A 19,787-nucleotide genomic window follows, 5' to 3' on the forward strand; every position below is an offset into this window, starting at 1 on the left:
GCTGAAATTGCTGGGTCAAAATTAAGCTCTTGAAATTGCATTTGAAAAATTGGCTCTTGGGTTCTGAGAGGCAATCAAGTGTTATCTTTTTCAGTGTCATCTCACTCCTTTTCATTCAGCTACTACTGAAACTGCTTTTTTATCAAGAAAAGCCTTCACAATCAGAAGAAAAAACTGATGGTGTATATGTTATCTATGAGTTAATACTTTTTAATAGCTCAATTAATATGAACTGACACTGAATCCATTAAATGCATCCTTTGAGGTAATTTTTAAAAACACTGGACTTTAAATCTTTTTGTATCTTACTACAAGAAAAGGAAGTACTGCCTATTTCCTCTAGCAGTGAAAAGAAAATAGTCTTGAATATGTCAAAGTGAGAAAAAGCCATTTGGAACCTCAAAATTATATTTATAGTGCTAGTTTCCATTGTACCTCTGGAGGAGTCAGGAGGAAAAGGAGTCTGTAAAATCTCTACATGTCTGAGTTGCTCTTTCATTTTTAATGTTTCCATGTAGGGAAGCCAGAAGACAGTAACTGCAACACATGCTGGTATGTTCAAATGTGGTAGCTGGCAGGAAAAGAAAGAAATCTCTGTTTAGATGTGTGTGATGAAGTCTGAAGATGATTTTAAAATAATATCTTGGAATGCATGCCTGACAGATCTGGAGTAAGATTTATTTTAATGACTTGTTTCTGCTTTAAAGGCCAGCACAAAAAGGCTGGTGCTGTGGTTGAGAACAGCAGGAACCCCAGCTCCTGGTAACTAGGGAATTAAAGAACTTTTATCATCCCCAACATTCCCTGTCCCAAGGCTGGCTGCTCTCCAGGCTGTTTCCTACCACAATCAGGGTAGCCTCAGGCTTGTGCAGGTTTGTGCTGGAGGGTGTCAGTGTCTCCTTTCTTCATCCCTTCCTCATCCTCCAGCCTCTCGTGCCCCCAGGGACCAGCTGATTTATTTGGCCCTACTGTCAGAGGTTTCTTGGGGCGCTGTAGGCAAGTCAGACCCAGCCACAAATATTTGGGGATGTCATCCCTGTCTTACCAAGGAATTGTGGGGGTAAATATATTAGCAATTGCAAGTTGTCCATTACTTCAGGAAGGAAGCCATACAAACAGCTCTGGCAGATAAGAAGTTCTCTCACTCTTCTTGGTCAATACACGTACATAAAACATAAATAATGTTTAGTGATAGTGAAGTTCTTTGGAGACAAATTCAAGCAACACTGAGGACTGACTAAAAATGGAGAAGTTATCTTTCTTAACAATTCTCCATTATACACCAAGAACAGAGGTTTTTTTCTATAAGTCCATATGCCAAATAAAAAATATCAAGAATTGTATCATCAAAGCATCTATATCTAGATTGGAAAGGAAATAAGCAGCAGCATTACTGCTTGGAACAGATTTTATTTATGACCAAATTTTTTTTTTTCTATTAATGAAACTTATCTTCTTACTTTGCAGCTTGCAGGCCTGGATTTTATAAAGCATTTGCTGGAAATGTGAAGTGCTCCAAGTGCCCTCCACACAGTTTGACTCACATAGAAGCAACTTCTGTCTGTCAGTGTGAGAAAGGTTATTTCAGAGCTGAGAAGGACCCACCAACTATGGCATGTACCAGTAAGTCTGATCATTACCAGTGTCTACAATTCTGTTGACTCATTTATTTGGTTTCGTATTAAAAAAAAACAAACTATCAATTTTGAAGAATTTCATTCATGTTAATCAAAAGATCTTTAAAATAAAAATTCAAAAAGCATATTTCTGCTTAGTGTCTAGAGAACCCTAAACATACCCGTGTTTCTTAGTTTGGTGACTTTTGAACTTGTAATTCTGAGATATAATAGGAGAAAGTATCATTGTCATATAGATAACAACATGGTCTTTTCACTACCAGTAATCTGTATCTTATATGCTGGAAAATTTGCTGGTGCAAAAACTTTCAAAAAACTGGAGTCATGTAAACAAAAGAAACCTGATATAACACACTCTGCTGTCTCCTCAGGTTTAAATTAAAAGTGTAAGACAAATATGACCCCCACACAATCCAATAAAAACTAAACACTCTACAAAAGACAGGAAAATAATTTTTACAATGGGAAAAAAGTATCAAATCAGAATGCAATATAATTAAAACCTCTAGCACCACCACCTTCTTTTTAGCAGAGACTGATTCCCTTTTATGCAGCTGTGACAATGAAAATTCATTCAATTTTTTAAATGAATTTTAGAATACATAATTTTGTGATTTTTGACCAAGCTGAATTTATCATTAAGACAAACCCGATGTCTAACAATGTGGGGGTAGAAATTCCGAGAAGATTTTTTTATTACTTGGATCAATGGTCTTATGTCTAGGAATGCATAGCATAAGTTTTCTTACCACTTAATAAAATATTTCTTCTAGATTTTCATTCACAGTTCATTACTCACTGGGATTAATTTATTGATTGTGAAGCAACTATATCAGTTTAGTCTCAATACTAGGAATAAGCAAACGTATTTAAAAATCTGTGGGTGAAGTATTATATTTTAATAGGCTATTAAAATCACTTATTTAATAAAGGTGATTAAAGACTGCAGAATCATCTTATGCACCCAGTTTTTGGTATAACACTTAATTCTTTTGGTGGAGGATTTGATCTTGGTACTTTGGTTGGTACTTGCCCACAGTTAAGAGAATTCTGAAAAAACTAACATGTTAAATTCATTATGTATTTTGACAGATTAAGAACACGAAACTTTTAAGAGATAATGCCCTAAATACAAAGTGCTGTTGCAATAACCATTAGTGCATAACCATGTTTTGAGGTGTTTTTTGCAGCATGACATAAAAATAACTGAGCTGACTGAACTGAGCTGCTTCCTCTGCTCATGCTGATCTTTCCAATGACACTGAACTGGGCAAATCTGGAATGGATCTGATAATTTAAAGCTGATTTGCACATTCATAGACACTGGGGTCATTACCAAAACCAAGCTGTTCTCCATCCACCACATGAGGGTGATGGTCCCTAAAAATAGCACTCCTCAGACCCAAGGCAGAAGATTGTGTAATGTAACCAGAGGGTTTTCTGAGGGGAAGGACAGTCCCAACCTCTGGATACCTCATGGGGAAGTTCAGGGTTCAGAGAGTGTCCCCCCCCAGTCCCAGCTCACTCTGGAGCAGGGCACATGGGCCTGGCATTTTGCATGAAGTATGTGAGGGAATAAACAGTGTCCTTTCAGGCTTCCCACAGGAAAATGGTGATTACAGATAATTCCACTCAAATCAGTGCCTCCAGCACAGGCCATTAAAAACTTACTCCCAGAACCAACACCTCCCAGGTGCTCTTGACACTTTGATGCTTAGGAAGAGGGTTTCACTCATACATTATGCAGATGTGGTTCCGTATTATTCATAAGCCATTGATTTTTCATCGCTGAAAGAGAGTTCTTTGAAAAACTTACTCAAATGAGGCATTATGATTCCATAATTGTCTTTCAGGGCACAATTTTAAGCCCTGATACCCTGATATGTTGATGAGGTAGGGAGGGGCATTAGAGCTCTTGGTATCAGAGTGCAGTTCCTTCAACACCCTGCTGATTTCTCAACAAATGTGAGTGCAGAGAGCTGCTTTGGGTGAAAATTGTCAGGGAAAACCTGATGCCAGACCTCCACATTCCTACTAAGGAAAGATGTCAGCCAAAGTAACTGAATGAGCTGAGGTAGGGCAAAAATCAGCCACAACAGGAGATCAGTGCCTCATCTCACCTCAGCTTGGGAGAAGGAAGAAATAAAGGCGACAGTGCAGCACATTCTGGTAGCTTGGTTCAGTACCTGCATGCATTGTCCCCCATTCAGCCTAGGCTGCAGGGTATCAGTATTTCATTGATGGTCACAGCACATGTATTCATCTTACACCTGCAATGATGATTATTTCACTGTTTGTCAGCTCTACAAATGACACTGAAGCTCTTGACAGGCAGACTGTGTTCTTATCTTGCACATCAGCAGTAATGAAGAGTCTTCAGGCCAAATTATTCCCTAAGTGATATCTTTAGCCCCACTGCTCTCAAATTAGTCTCTAAGTTATTAAAATTGTGTTTCTGTCATAAATACAACCTCGCTGCTTTTGTTTTTTTGTGCAGATGTGACTAACTTAAATTTAATAAATTAACATACAGATATGAGTGGGATTTATGTTGCTTGTTCCAAACTGTCATGCTTTAATAAAAGAAGTTGAAAATTTTTAAGAAAATGAGGAACTTTGACTAAATAGACAGAAAATGCTGTGCAGAAGTGAAATGCCATTTTTACATAACCACCTTTGGGAAAGATCTGCATTTTCCATATTCATTTTCAGATTTCTATCTTGACATATGAGATGTGACATAAGAAACAGAATTTTTTCTCAGGACCTTTGAAGGGAGATATAGTCTTAAATGAAACAGAATGAACAGTGGATTCCCTTTACAAATGTCTTAATGTTCAGACATTTTGACTGACTTTATTGATGCCCATTTTATTTGCTCCCCCATGTCTTGCAAGGTAATATGCTTAAGAGAGGTAGATATTTTGTTCTCTCTTTTCATTCCTGTATAGGATTAGGCAGTAAGGGGTTAGGCAGTATTTCTTACTCCAGAACTGTTCATCGGTACTGAGAAACTTGCACCTGCAGCATTATGGAAAAGAGTCCCACCTTGATTTAAGACAGGTATCCACTTCTTTCAAGATGAGCTTCAAATCCACTTTGATTAATTTTGTGAACGACTGTGTACTTTTACAAAATTGCACAGCTCCCATTTTTACTTTATGTAGCTACATTTTGTTAAAGGAGAGTGCTCACTTTGCAGAACACCATAATAGAAATCTAATTTCAATAAGAGGAATGAAAATTACATTAGAATATATTGTTCATCTTCTCCTGGGCTCTTTTCATTTGACTTACACTTCTTATCAATCTCTGGCTGCTCCTCTTCCTTCTTGCTGTTTTTCTTTTCCATATGCAAGTACTCTATCAGCGATCTCTCTGCATACACAGGGAGCAACAAATAGCATCATATCTAATCCCCTGTCTGATCACTCTGTACATAAAGTCTAGGATTTCCCACTGTAAAGTAATTGGATGAATTGATCCATCTTTTCAAGGTCAGGCAGGCTTATATTGGTTGTCTGAGTTGTCTGAATGCCCCTCTTTCAATGTGATGCCTAAACAATTTGAACCCAACAAACTTATGCTGTGTTCAGTACCCTCTGCTGCAGAGTGTATCCTCTATTTTTAAGAATCAACACTGAATTTCAGCAGCAAAATCAGGCAACGTACTTGAAGTCTTTACTGCTTCTATTGTTATTTGTGTGTAGATATATATATACTTATACACTTTTTTGCAGTTTGACATTATGCTCAGGCTTGGGATATTGGTTTGAAGTCACTGGCTTCCATTGCTTCTTGCCTACCTCATAGGAAAAGAATGAGTGAAAAGGGGAAAATGTAATTCTACATCAAGTGACACTATTTATCTCTGCTACATATATAGATATCAAAACACATTTCTGAACTCAAGGGGCACAGCCAGATGCTGATTCTGAGTATCCCAAAGTGATGGTTGATCTTTGTCCTTCTGCTGTAACTTCAGTAGTCAAATGACATAGAATTCTAAGAGTCCAATAGTGTATAACAGACGGTTCTCACTTAAAAAGCAACAGGGTTTTTTTTCCAGATAGTCTTCACTCTCAAGTGTGTAAAATACTGCATTGCCCTCACCAGACTTCTGCATTTTTCTTCCATACACAGGAAAATGCACTTTGCCTTCAGAGAGGAAGAGAATGCATAGAACAAGATGAGGTGCAAAGCACTGCGTGAGGCACAAACTCTGCTCTGTTGCTTTCAGAGCAGACCTGCTTTGCCATAAGACATCCACGCCAGTCTCCTTCACAGAAAGTGTCAAAATACTTCCCCACTGTATTTTGTAAATGAAGCAAAAGGCATTACTCACACTCTGGCAGAGTTCCATCTCAGCAGAGGAGCTGCATGTTTTTGTAATGCTCATCCATCTGAACTGTATTTTATTCTTTAGCATTAAATTCGAAGTCATGAATTTTGCTGTGAGGAAAGGATCCCTTCTTTTCACCAATATGCTTGTTTTTCTTAAAAATCAATACAAGGAAAACCCCGAGAGCTTTGCATACAGATGTCTGCAGAAGGATTATTGCTGGCAGCTTTTTCCAATGTGCCAAATAATCTTTGTATAGTTTATAAATTATAACAAAGCAATCAGGCCACATTCATGAAAGCCCAGTGACACATAATTTAGCTGAATCTGAGGATTACAATTAATTGTCTCTCTTTGTTCCAAGTTCTAAATCTTAGTAAATGATTCACTGCATGTCATTACAGTTTAATATTTGCATGAAATCACAGTTTAACTGGCATAATTTAACAGCAATTAAAAAGCTATTTAATCCTCATGCAAATTGGCACGAGGGGCCTTGAGTATGAAGTGTGTTTGAGGGTTTTTCCCTGCATTTGCAAGAGGACTGCTGTATACTTTAAGACATGTCTAACAAAATTGATAGTTTTCCTTTTCACTGAAATATGAATGCACAATAATATGTTTTCTCTTACAGTTGAGAAACAAGCCACAAATCATGACTATAAGAACCTTCACTCTCTAGAACAAATGGAAAAAAAAAATTTAAAAGAGTATTTTATTTACTGTATTGGTTCTTCTATAGATGCCATTCCATATAGTTCAAGGATAATCTGATGAAAAATTAAAATCCACAAAGCCAGACAAAACTCTCCTATTGCCCAGATTCATATTAATTCTTGTTTGGGCCTGCCAAAACTGATGAAATAATATCAAAAAAGCTTTACCTTTGATGACCTGTTGTCATAATATCTAGAGTTTATGTAAGAATGAATTTAAGCCAGTTTTAAAGCATTGACTCCAATCCTTCAAGCAATTACACAGCTGCTTAGTTTTAAGTGCATGAATACTACCAATTATTTCGAGGGGATTACTCATCTGCTTAAAGTTATGCACATATGCAAGTGCGATTACGGCTCATCCTCCATATTCCTAAAAGCCCTCCATGGTTTTAACAGTGGGAATTTGTTAAGACCCAGTCATTATTTAATTCTCACAGCATGGTTTTAGAGGAAACATAATTATTCCTGTCTTCTGAACATAAAGAATAAGAACTGAAGTTGAAGTAAGTGTGCTGGTTTTAGCTTACTCCGATCTCAGGACTGTTTTCCAGAGTAGCTAGAACCATCATCCTAATAGTTATTTTGTGGAAAGTTTGGTGATCTATTGACCATAAACTCTGCGTAGATACATGTATTAATAAATACTTATCCATTCAAAAGATTTTAAACTTTCTTATCCAGGGGAAAAAAAAAAAAAAAAGGCAATGTAACACTTCCATATATCAAGTGCTTGAAATCCAGCAGATAACTCATAATTTATTTCAGAGCAGAGTTAATTGCTCTCTTATTAAAAGTTACAAGTAAATACCAGAAATGAAAAAGTAGCTGAATTACAGTTCACAGAAAAGCTTAATGTTTATTATTCACATTGTCACTCCCACAAAGTCCTAACTATTTTATTTACAAGCATTTCAGGTTTATTCCATGCTTATGCACATAAAAATGCATCACTTAAAAATTATGAATGCTATACTCTGTCTAAAAATTAGCTCGTGTCATTTGAAAATGTTTCTTGCAGTCTTTCAGTCTGCTTAAGAAACTCTGAAATGAGGAAAAACTCACTCAAAGTTTTACCATTGTCTCAATCAAAACTTTTTGCCTAAGTCCCGTTGGCAGTTTTATAAATCATCAAAAGCTGCAATGCAAGCTGAAAGTTTTTCAAGTCCTGCTAACTATTGGTGAAGTGATCACCACTGTATTTTTATTGAGAGCTGGGAATATAATGCTTATTCAACTGATTCAGCCCAAAAACTCCAGAGATCAGCAGCCGGGTTTACCACAGTCATCTCACATATATCAACGCCTGCAGTGTAAGGCCTCACATTTTCCAAGTCCATGTTTCTTACAATAATTTTTATTTTGGGATTACATCCATATTGCTTTTGAAAATCATACATCTGTAAGTGCTTGCTTGAAACATGTTAAGTGGAAGAGGAAGAATACAGTAGGAAATTGAGGTGATTCAGATACCCTGTAACAATTTGTACCCTTCATTAATTCCTGTCTAAGGCTGAATACACCCAGGTCTCTGAGCTGCTCCTTATCAGACTTGTGCTCCAAACTCTTCTCCAGCTCCATTGCCCTTCTCTGGACATTCTCCAGTCCCTTAATGCCTTTCTGTAACTAGACTCAGGACTTGAGGTGACTAACCAGACCTCAGTACAGGGGGCAAACACTAGATCACTCTATATATCTATTTTTATATGTATATATAAAGCCTCAGGTGATTTCCATGTGATCCTACACAGTAAGTCAGCAAACAGTTTAAAATTAGTGGACTTACCTTGACTATTTTATGTGATGAGTGGGAATTGGGAGTGGGTCACTTGCTGTTCGTCTGACAGTGCACAAATACCTCTGCCACCTGCTTATTGAGTGAGAGATTCCTTGTACTCTGCCTGCTGCAGCTGGCTTTGCATTCCTACTCACAGCCTTAAAAAAGTACTTTTTCTTCTGCTTCCTGATCATCCTTTTAGACCTTTAAGTTGAAAAGTTGGTGTCTTCACTGTTATCCTGATGCTGATGAGATGCCATGTGGGAAAGAAAGAAAACTTGAAAACTGTCTCTTGCACCTAATAGTCTTAGCCTGTTGCTGCCTAACCCTGTTAATGAACAGCAGCAAAGAAATCTCTGGGGATAAGCAATGAAGGATAGAAAGAAATATCTGGCAGTGTAGAACTAATACAAACAGTTTTACCTCTTGTTGTTATTCCAAAGCTGTTATTTATTATGCAATTTGTCTCTTACAAAATGTCAAAGATTTTGAGTCTCAGAAGAGTCTACATTACTGGACATAAAATAAGGATATAAATTTTGTGGTTAGAGCTCTGCCTCAGTATCCCACAGTATCAAGAGCCATTTATTGAAAATTTGTGTTATCTAGTCTAGGTTTGACATTCCCAAGTCATTTTTGTGTTGCCTAAATTTTTTCTGAATTAATTCAAGGTTTTTTTGATTATTCAGCTTTTTATGATATCCCCAATTTATTGTTCCTGCTTTTTTTTCCAAGGATTGTATGTAGATAACTTTTAATTTTTACACTGAATGTCATTGAGATGTAGCTCTTGTATCTTTTATGTGAAGATGATTGCCTTAAGGCAACATTTTTCTCCAAGGTAGATAACACTGGATTAATGTTGGATCTAGTTTTTCTGTGCAATGGGGCGGGACTGCTGGGAGACGTTTCTTGAGCTTTTATTGCAATGTTAGTTTGGTTACAGGGCGAGGAAAGTAAAAGATGGCAACAGCTCACATCCTGCTAACAGCAGTCGAAATTCTCTCTGTTACAAGGCCTTTTAAAAGTTTTCTAACCAATAGCAAATTGTTAAGAGCTTACAGACATTTTTATAAACTAATCATTAAAACTACACATTTAGCTTATGTCTGATAACAGGTGCTTGTTTCATATTTTTTGTTATTCAGGAACTTTTTATACTCTTCTATAAACAAAGCTAAGAGACTCATTATTAAACTTTTCCGTTATCTTGCTTAACATATTTTTCTACTTGCTGCGGCCTAACCTTACATAGCACAAAAACACAGTCTTACTGTTCTGTGTCCTCATTCTGGTATCTTTTTGACTCTAAGCCTTACATCCGTGCTGATACGCTAGCTCTTTCTATTTCACACAGCTTAGCTTTCTATTTCCTCCTCCTTTCCTGCAGGGCCGCCTTCTGCCCCGAGGAACGTGGTTTTTAACATCAACGAGACAGCTCTGATGCTGGAGTGGAGCCCCCCGAGCGACACGGGGGGCAGGAAGGATCTCACCTACAGCGTGGTCTGTAAGAAGTGCGGCTCGGACGCCAGCCAGTGCGAGGTCTGCGGGGGCGGCATCCGCTTCGTGCCGCGGCACACGGGGCTCACCAACTCCTCCGTCACCGTGCTCGACTTCGTGTCCCACGTCAACTACACCTTCGAGATCGAGGCCACCAACGGCGTCTCCGAGCTCAGCTTCTCCCCCAAGCAGTTCACGGCCATCACCGTCACCACAGACCAAGATGGTAAGTGCCAGCACCGCGTGGCTGTCACCCTGTGTCTGTCACCTGGGCACTCACTGCGGGGGTCCTTTGGTTTTTGCAAGTCTGGGTCAGCAGGTTAGGCTGTTTTGTAGATGGCTGGATGTTTTTAAGCGACTTCCATGAGGACGTTTAGCTTCTGCTGATGAGGGCATTAAATGCTTCTGCCAGTTGAGTGCTGTGTCCAGTTCTGGGCTCCTCAGTTTAGGAAGGATGTTGAGATGCTTGAGCACATCCAGAGGAGTCAACAAAGCTGGTGAAGGGCTTGGAAAACAAGCCATATGGAGAATGACTGAGGGAGCTGGGGTTGTTCATCCTGGAGACAAGGAGACTCAGAGGTGACCTTATCATTCCCTAAAACTTCCTGAAGGGTGGCTGTAGACAGCTGGGGGTTGGTCTCTTTCTCCAGGCAGCAACTGACCAGAACAAGGGAACACGGTCTCAGGCTGCATCAAGGGAAATAGAGGTTGGATATTAGGAAGAAGTTTTTAACTGAAAGAGTGATTAAATACTGGAATAGTCTGCCCAGGGAAGTGGTGGATTCATCATCCCTGGATGTGTTTAAAGAAAGGCTGGATGTGGTACTGGGTAACATGGTTTACTTGAGGTGTTAGGGCTGGGTTGGACTCGATGATCTTGAAGGTCTCTTCCAACCTACACATTCTGTGATTCTGTGATTCAGTTGGCCCTTGACCCAGGGGCCAGACAGGGCACAAACCTGAACAGAACAGAAACCTTTCTGTTCAAAATCAAGTGCAAGCTTTAGCCATCTAATACCAGCTGTGTCAGTGGTTCATCAGGACTGGAGTCTGTCTGGTGCTTTTGCAATTTCAGTTTTGCAAGAGTAAAACACCACAGGTTATCCATTACAGCTCTACAGTTCAAAGGCAGAGTGAAAGTGAACTCGCTGTCTTTGGTATCTGTGTTTCATAGCGCTAATTCAGTAAGCCTCACTATTAGATACTCCTGCATCTGTATGAGCCATTTCCTCAGGTGAGGAATCTATCCTAATAGATTCTTTTTTATTTCTTTAATTGTAAACTTTGCATTATTGTTTTGAGCTTTTTCTTGCCCCCATTTCAGGTTGAATTCATGTCCAAGGTGAATCTTTGTGAGGAACTTGGGAAACTAAAAGGGCTCTCTGCTTTTTGTTTATTTCTGCAACTTTTTCTTCTTTAGAGATACTTGCTGTGCCAGGCAACACCATCATAGGTTAGCAACAATGCAATCCATATAGCACTGCTCTCTTCTGGTTTGTGTAACTGTAGACAAGAAGGTTATTTCAGAATTATCCCTTGCTGACATTTGTTCCAGAAATGTTTTTCACCTGCTGTGCAGTGACATTGCAACCGCAGCTGAAGCGTTTGATGTAGAACAGGAACTGAGCTGGCAGCACTGCTGTTCTGAGTAGAACACATTTGATGATATGTTTCTGCTTAGTAAAAGTGCTAATGTTCAGGAGGATCCTGTTATGTTCCACTTGTAGGGAAGGCCCTGGGTTCTTTCACTGATCAGCCTAGCAAAAATCTGCTTACCTGTGTGTATCTGGGACAAGTAGTTTTGTCAATGAGTAAGTAATGACTCATTTGCCTTTGGGCATACAAAAATGAACAGCTTGCTGTAATGATGATGATAATAATGACAGTGATGCTAACACTAATATTCATTAAAATTGATTTGAAAAAGCAAAAAACCCACTCACTCACTGTCCATGGTGGTAACAGAAGGGCTAATTATATAAGATAATATATATATAATTACATAAGATGCCTGATGATATATAGGCCTTGCAATGAGAATTGCCTGGAGCACTGAGGCAATGCGTCATGTTGGAAACCTGCATCTCCCTTTTCCTTTCTCACTAGAGGGAGAAAGTGAGGTGCCAGAAACTCCCCCTGTGTAAACTTCCTTTTGGATGTTTTGTTCCATGGTATTAAATGCAGTCACCAAGCTTGCCCAGGTGGAGGCCACCTGAAATACAGTCCATTTTTAAAGTGGATAACAGCTGTTGGAACACAGCTTGTGATGGGTATTTAACTGGTAGGCATTTAAAAAATAATGTCTTTTGCTGTTGTCTGTCTCTGGTTTGAGGATACAGATTTTCCCTGCAGTTTACTCAAAAGAGGGAAAAGACCAATGTTTTGATAGTTTTTGATACGCTGACAGTAAACTCTAGACTGTTTGCATTCCCTTTAATAATTCTTACATTACTAAAAATGCTATTGGAAAGGCTTCAGAGGATTTAAGAGCAGATTTTCAGAATATCTGTCAGTTTATCTGGATACAAAGAGACAGCTTTTCATGAGAAAGCGCTGTAATAAATGAAATGGAGTCATCTATAAAATGTAGTTATAAAGATGAAACTGTTCCTGTAGGCTTACAGGCTGTGTAGTCATATAAAACTATAAGCATGGTGACTATATGTTTAAAAGTACAAGAAAAGAAAAATGCAAGGTTATATGAAATGTGGAAGAAAATTCATGGGGTTTTTGTTGATGGAAAGTATGGAAAGAAAAATGGACATCTTCTTGAGTTACTTTTAAGTAAGTCATAAATAAGAAGGGATACAGAAAAAGCTAAGGCATCCAACCTCAGAAAAGTAAGTTGTAGAATTAAAGCTTTGGAACATTGCAGGGATTTTATTTATAAACTCACTGTTGGCTGTCTTTCCTTATAACCTTAATTCTGATGAAGTGGCCAGTAGTTATTGCATGATGATGCGGGTTTGTGCACATATTCATAGAAAACAAAGATCCAAGAATAAACATATGACACGACAACAAATCAAAAATAGATTTGTTTTTACAAGGACCACTTTACCAGAAGCCCAGAGATATTGGTTGAAATATTAGTTTTTTTTAATTTGATGTATGTCTAATTTTAAAGATAAAGGTGTGCAATATATTATATCTACACAACATATTTATCCCATGTTCATACTATCTTTTTATATGCAGTCTTTTTCTACATACTGTTTTTAATGGCTTTGGTAGGCACATTGCATGAAATGCAAGACCTCTTTATAAATACATAAATTGTATTTATACAATTAACAGACTGTTCTGTTAGCTACAATCATTTAGAGAACCTGGCATTTTATTTTCTTTGAGCATATTGGATTTACTTCCCCTCTAGTGGCCTTTCTTTTGGGTGTTTTCTGTGAAATTAACAGATTCATCATTAAACATGCAAAATTATTATCTTGTTCTTCAGGGGGTTTCTTTTATCTCTTTTTGGAGAACAGTGCTGCTGTTGGTATTTTGCTGAATAAAGAAATTCAGTGAAGAGTTCTGTGGGCATCCAGAGAAACTGAGGAATTGTATTCTGACGCATTAGTGAAGAGAGTAGTCTGAGAACATCAGAGAGGTGGAATATTTGCTGACAGGAGAAGTGAACTAATTCAAAAGTGGTTAAAGCTGATATTTATGCACAGAGCCCTACCACAACTAATATTAAAATCTTAACTGCCTCCTCATGCAGTCACAAGTATCAGCAAGATTAAGTGTGGTACTCAGCTTTATTTAACAGTGACAAGGAGCAGACTGAAGGAAAGTAACACTTAAAAAGGGCTTTGCAAATTGCATCCCTCAAACCTTCCTGTAATTTGATGACTAAAGCGTTACCAGACCTGATCAAATACTAAAAAAAATATTACTAACATTAATATGAGTAGGTCTTGTAAAATTCACTTGGCGATGTTGATTATGTTTTCATTTAATTTTGTACAAGGACTCATAAGTTTGACGTCCATGGGTTTGGTTTTTAACCCTTGGCTTCATAAGGCAACAGAATTTCTGTGGTCACATTGTCTGTCAAGCACCATAAAGAAATGTGAACCTGTTAGCCAAGGTGAGTTTGGTAACAGTGAAAAAGATTCAACAGAATTGTGAAGAAAGACCCTTCAGAGTAACCAAGCCCTTGGTTCGGTCTGCAGGTTGAAAAGCAAAGTTGAGCTATGTGAGGATTCCTTTCTGTATTAAAGACACCAGCTGACTGACCACTCAGCCTGCCTGTTGACTGGTTAGCCCAGAAAATATACATTTTTATAGTCTTGTACATTCACAGCATGTGCTGTGTCTTTTCCAGCTGGTGTGGCAAACAAGGATAGGGCAGGGTGTGCTGGGAAGTACAAATGTGGCAGATGGAGAGATGAGGGAAGTGATCTATATGCTACCCTTCAGTAGCTTTGTTTCAAAATGTTTTGAGATACCAGAATAAATCTCTACTTTGAATTCAGATAAATGGACAGATAAACACAATTCTGCTCAGAAAGGCACTTTAAGCAATGTTCCTCCTCACATTAGCACATATTAAAGCACTTTACCCAATCACTGCTAAAGTGATTTGTAAACAACTGGAAGATAAAACACGTTTTCACAAAAAGCCTCATCAAAAAATGTTTTACAATACTATTGTTCAGAAAAGTGCCTGGATGCCTTTTCTTTATGACAGTGAGAAAGTTTTATATAGCAGTAAATATGCTGAGTACAAAGTAATTGTGCTCAGTCAACTTTAAATCACTGTGTGAAGAAGCAGAGAATTATATGCTGAATTGTAATTTATGTTTCTCTTATAACTAATGGAAGGGATATCTCAATATATAACTTTCTTAGCATGCCATAGTGTCTTCATTGCCTAAAGAAAATTCAGAAGTACCTGGGGGTTTCCATGCATAATTAAAGTAGTAAATAATGAATAATTAAGCAAAACAGAACTTAAAACAGTAGTTGCTGTTTCAAATTAACAGTCCATGTATGCAATCACTCACATTCATACATTCTATTCCTTTAGAACAGAGGGTGTTTTTACATTACACTACAAGGAGATGGAGTATGAGACATACCCTGAGTGGTGGAAAGTTTACACTGGAGAAATTCTCCTTCTGCCACTGCATCCTGGAGAGTCTTTTCCTTGCTCAGTTCTGCAGTCTGTGAGTGACTCTGGTCTCTGTGACATCAAAGACCTGCTACCAGCTGGCAGAATTTGAGGCAGGAGAGGCTTCACACTGAGGGCACAACACACCCTACTGCTGTATTAAACACCTGTCTCATTTTTCTGTGTCTGTCTGGTGTTGACAGCTGAGAGTTTCAGTCTCCAAAAGTATGAATCTGTCAGGATTCTGTTGCCTAATGCATCTTATTTTGTGTGAGCCATTGCCAGATACAACCTAGGTGATATTTTCTAATCTGATGGTAAAATCTTGTCAGTGTTTGGGAGTGTTTCATCTAATTCCTTTTTCTAAGTTAAGGTCTATTTCTGGTACAGGTGGCTCCTCAGACATATTTATGGTTCAGTGGAGACACTCTGTAGAAAGAGCAATCACTCTTACTACTCATTGCTGTAGGAAAGGATGAATACCTGGAAGGATTTCAGGGTCTTTTCCAGGAATAAACACGGCTGTATCACCATGAGTTAAAGGCATGAAGTATTATATTCACAATGGAGATGGTCTAAGTGCTTAGGAGCCTCATCTGGCTGACATTCTGTGTCTCGGTAACACTACCAGGACAGTTTATCAAGATTAATCCTTCTGGCTGGTGACAGAGTTTCAGGATCCTCACTGGGGTGGCAGGGGAGTTCCCTGGTCACTCATCCTAAACTGATTCCCACGGTAGCATCCAACTTCCACCCTAATCAAAAGTCAACTTCCCTTTTTTTATTCCCCCTGAGTCTCAAAACTCTACAGACAAGATTATCATTTGTGACTTTGGTCAAGAAGGTTTCTGTTTTCACAATGACACAGTGAAGCCCCTTTGGACCATCTTCCAAATTGTTTATAGCTTATAAAGGAACAGCTCTCTTCAATGGCTGATTGTTGGAATAGCAGATCAAATTAAAGCCAGTTATGAGATCATGACAAAACTCTCAATCAGACATTGCCAGAGCTCAAGCCCACATGAAAGACGGAACATGACATTTTCCTGGATTGCAATAAAAAAGAAATTTATGGCATTTGTTTACTGCACATCCACAGCTGCATTGATAGCTCCACCCAACACTGCACTGTTATCAGCGTTGCTGATGCTATTTTTGTGAAAAATTTGGAGAGAAATATCAACTTCTTGGTAACTGGCTAGGGACACCCTGTAAATGTCTATACTGAATGTGATGTGAATACAGTAAAAATTAGAATTTTTAAAAAAAGCTCAAGCTGCACGCTCTATATTTTAAGTCAGTTATGAACAATGCATTTAAACAATAGATTTTTTAAGGGAATTCAGCATTATGCAATCAATATTCCATGTGTTTAATGATATTCATGTGTATGCATATTTATATCAGTGTATATATATATAAATTCTCTTCAATTGGAAAGAAAACCACAAGGCAGAAATTCTGATTCTCAGTTCCCAGACTTCTTCAGGTCTGTCAGAATTAACAGTTTAGAGCCAAGGTCCTTGTCCAACAGAGTTATTAATCACAGATTTTACTCTGCTAGTCACCTCTGTACAGTTACACTATCTGTAGCTGATGTTTCTTTGCACACATGCCTGATTACTATGCAGTATTCATAGGAGAAAAGTGGCTTTTGAAACAATTTGATTTATTTCCTGAATGGTTGGTTTAATGCTTATAAATTTTTAAACAGAGATGTTGTTCTTCTGCTGGAAAATTTGGATAGCCAGTTATTTTTTTAAGGCAGCAAAAGTCAACCTGGTTGCATTTACTTTCATGTCTCATACACCAGAATTAGCCATAACTGAGTCAGCCAATGTGTATCTTTTAAGATTAGTTCCTTTAACTTGCACAATATGAGGAGAACAAAATTAAATTCTAGTTTGAGTGAGAAGGGGAAAGGCTAATCGGTGCTGTATTTTTTCCCCAGTTTACTTACCAGTGTGGGCTTTCAGCTTCTGTAATTGTTTCTTTCATTGCAGAGCACACCATTATTTATAACCATTAGCCATTTGTCCATGACATGCATTTTCAGCAGACATCTGATTTAAGTTATAGTCACTGAAATGCAATGCCCAAGTGCTGCAGAAATTTTATATTTAATAATAATAGTTTATTTCAATTTGTGAAAGAGGTGTTTGTGAAGAAATATGTAAAGTACTCATTACAAAGAAATTGGCAGCCACACAGCACTGAGATAAGAAATATGCCTTGATTTTGTTTGTTCCTGTTGTAGTCAGTAGCTGTGAAGGGCATTCAGCACATGATTAAATGAGATCAGAAGAATGAGATGTGTTTTTATTGACTTGGGTGATTTTAACTGGAATGTCAAATAGGCTCATTGGTGCTATCTCCACGCTCTCCCAAGAACCATGTTAGGATAATTAAGGACATTTCAGTTATCTGGAACCTCTCACAATGAATGATATACAGTGGAAAGGATCGCCATTGAGTATTCCAATCAGGGTAGGGAACAAGATATTTCAGATATGAACTGGTAAATTAGAAACTTCTGCACCAAATGTTAATTGCCCAACTCAGGAAAATCTTCAGAATTACAACAAGAACCCTCTGTTTTCAAAGTTTATCAAAACATTTCTGAAATGTATTTCATTAAAAAAAACCACCAGCTAACCAAACAAGAATAAACAAGAGCAACATGAAACCAAAGGAAACTCTGGTGTTTCTAGTGCACGACAAGTGAAATTAAGATTTCTGTTGCGTTCTTGGTAAAAGTAGTGATTTTGGAAAAGTGTAGTAAAGGAAGACATCCATCATAAATGGTCAATCTGAAAAAATTTGTTGAAACATGTCAGACTTCCACACAAATCTTTAGGGAGAGTGTGTTCAAAATGAAAGAGACAAGAAATTACAAACTAATTCTGATCATGCTTAGGATCTTCAGAGCAATAATATTGTTAACAGTTGGCCTGATTCCTCTGCTTCTTAAAAGTAGTTTCTTCATTACACTCAAAAACTCTTGACTCTTCCATATGCCTCTGCTTTAGGCTCACATTTTGGAGATAGTTTTAATTTATACACAATAATGGCGTTAAGTTGTGGACTTTGGAATGAGAGCAGACTCGAATTTACATAGTTTCCTAAGCTTCAGAAATTTATTTTACAGCTCTGTTAACTTCAAGATATTTGTAATAACATCCTTTTACCTTTTTCTGCCCAGACTAACAATGAGAGACATCTGTTTGCTGCCTTCATATCTATGTTACGCATTTAAATGTTATCCTACTGTGGTAAAATTTATGCTGTGCTCCTATGGATGAATAATAAAGATTGCTCCTCTGGAAAGTTTATAGTAGCCAGGGTATGCACACCTAATATTTAATTTAGAAATGCAGCTTGTATTTTAAAACACCCTATCTTGTATTTTAAAAGCACCTATTTGAAGTGAGACTTCATATTTGAGTCTGAATCCTTATCTGTCAGAGAGATGAGACAAGTGCCAGGACTGTGGGATGCCTTCTTGGCTGGGGGAAACGGGGGAAAAGCCACATTCCTGATCTGCTAAATCTTATTTCCATCCAGCATGCAACATCTGGATTCCAGTGAGAACTGATTTTTGCCTATTAGATATGTACATCTTTGTTTGTCTTCTTTGAAGGCTTCCCTTAAAACCTTCGCTTAAGCAGGAATATTATCAGATGTTCAGGACATGGCTAGAGGTTCTAAAGTGGACTTTTTCAATACAAAACCATGTAAAATCTGTTTCATAGTTCTTGACCCAGAGCAAGTGCAACTAATTCTGTGAAGGTCTGGCTTTTCAGAGTGTTTTGGTTTTCGGTTTTTTCACTTGCTAAAATGACATACATTCTATCAGATACAAGTGTTTTATTTTGCTATCTATGTGTAGAGTCAGGATAGCCAAATGCAGAAGGAAGGTGACTCACAGAACCATTCCCATGACAAATCTGAGGGAAAGAACAAACCATGGAAATGAAAGAATTTATAATACGAAAAATAAACTAAAAAATGTAATAATTTTTTTAAGGAGATGTATTCAGCAAATTGGAGTAACTTCAGCACCGTGTTTCTTTCTTGAAATAACAATGTCATCTTTTACATTAACCACCCCAGAATTTTAAAACTGAAATTTTAAAACAAATATTTACAAGCAATCTCTAACTGCAAAATTAGATTTGATGTGCCAAAGCTGTTACCCAACCAGTCAGTTACAGATGTCCCACCTGATAACCATGCAAGGCAGTCCTAGCTCTGCTCATGTCCCCTGAACACTCCTCTGCTCTTGCTTAGTTCTGCCTTCATCCACAGTACTTGCATAATTAGTCACAACTTTTCTGCTGAAGTCAATGGCAAGCCTCGTAAACTGCTGGCATGTTAATAAAATCTAATATTTTGAATGAATTTATGTTTGCAAGAATTATCTTCATGCTTGCTCTGTCTTAATATAAAGTTGTGTTTTTAAACTTTTATTTATATATTAAGAAAAAAAGTCTTTCAATATATGTTTAAATAGTGTGAAATAATAGCTTGTCCCTGATTCATTAGTCTAACTAAGGCTAAATACGGGTTAATATGTTAACATCTTTCTATTTGCAATAAGAATATTTAATTTTGGGGAAATATTCTGTAATATTTCCATATTTTCCATGGAAATTTTTCAGATTTTTTGTTCTTTCAGCTTAGATATTCCTGCTTATTT

The 19,787-nt window shown here is 37.7% G+C and overlaps 1 protein-coding gene across 2 annotated transcripts in view; it reads left to right on the forward strand.

Moving 5' to 3' along the window:
• Positions 1-19,787, forward strand: part of EPHA6 (EPH receptor A6) — a 366,464-nt gene that overhangs the window by 176,299 nt on the left and 170,378 nt on the right. For both annotated transcript variants that reach the window (XM_066340828.1, XM_066340827.1), the window contains 2 exons: positions 1,468-1,623; positions 9,863-10,198. In XM_066340828.1, coding sequence (XP_066196925.1) covers positions 1,468-1,623; positions 9,863-10,198 — 492 coding nt within the window. The remainder of the gene's footprint in view (positions 1-1,467; positions 1,624-9,862; positions 10,199-19,787) is intronic.

This window comes from Sylvia atricapilla, chromosome 2 (assembly GCF_009819655.1).
Source record: "Sylvia atricapilla isolate bSylAtr1 chromosome 2, bSylAtr1.pri, whole genome shotgun sequence".
Lineage (NCBI taxonomy): Eukaryota > Metazoa > Chordata > Aves > Passeriformes > Sylviidae > Sylvia > Sylvia atricapilla.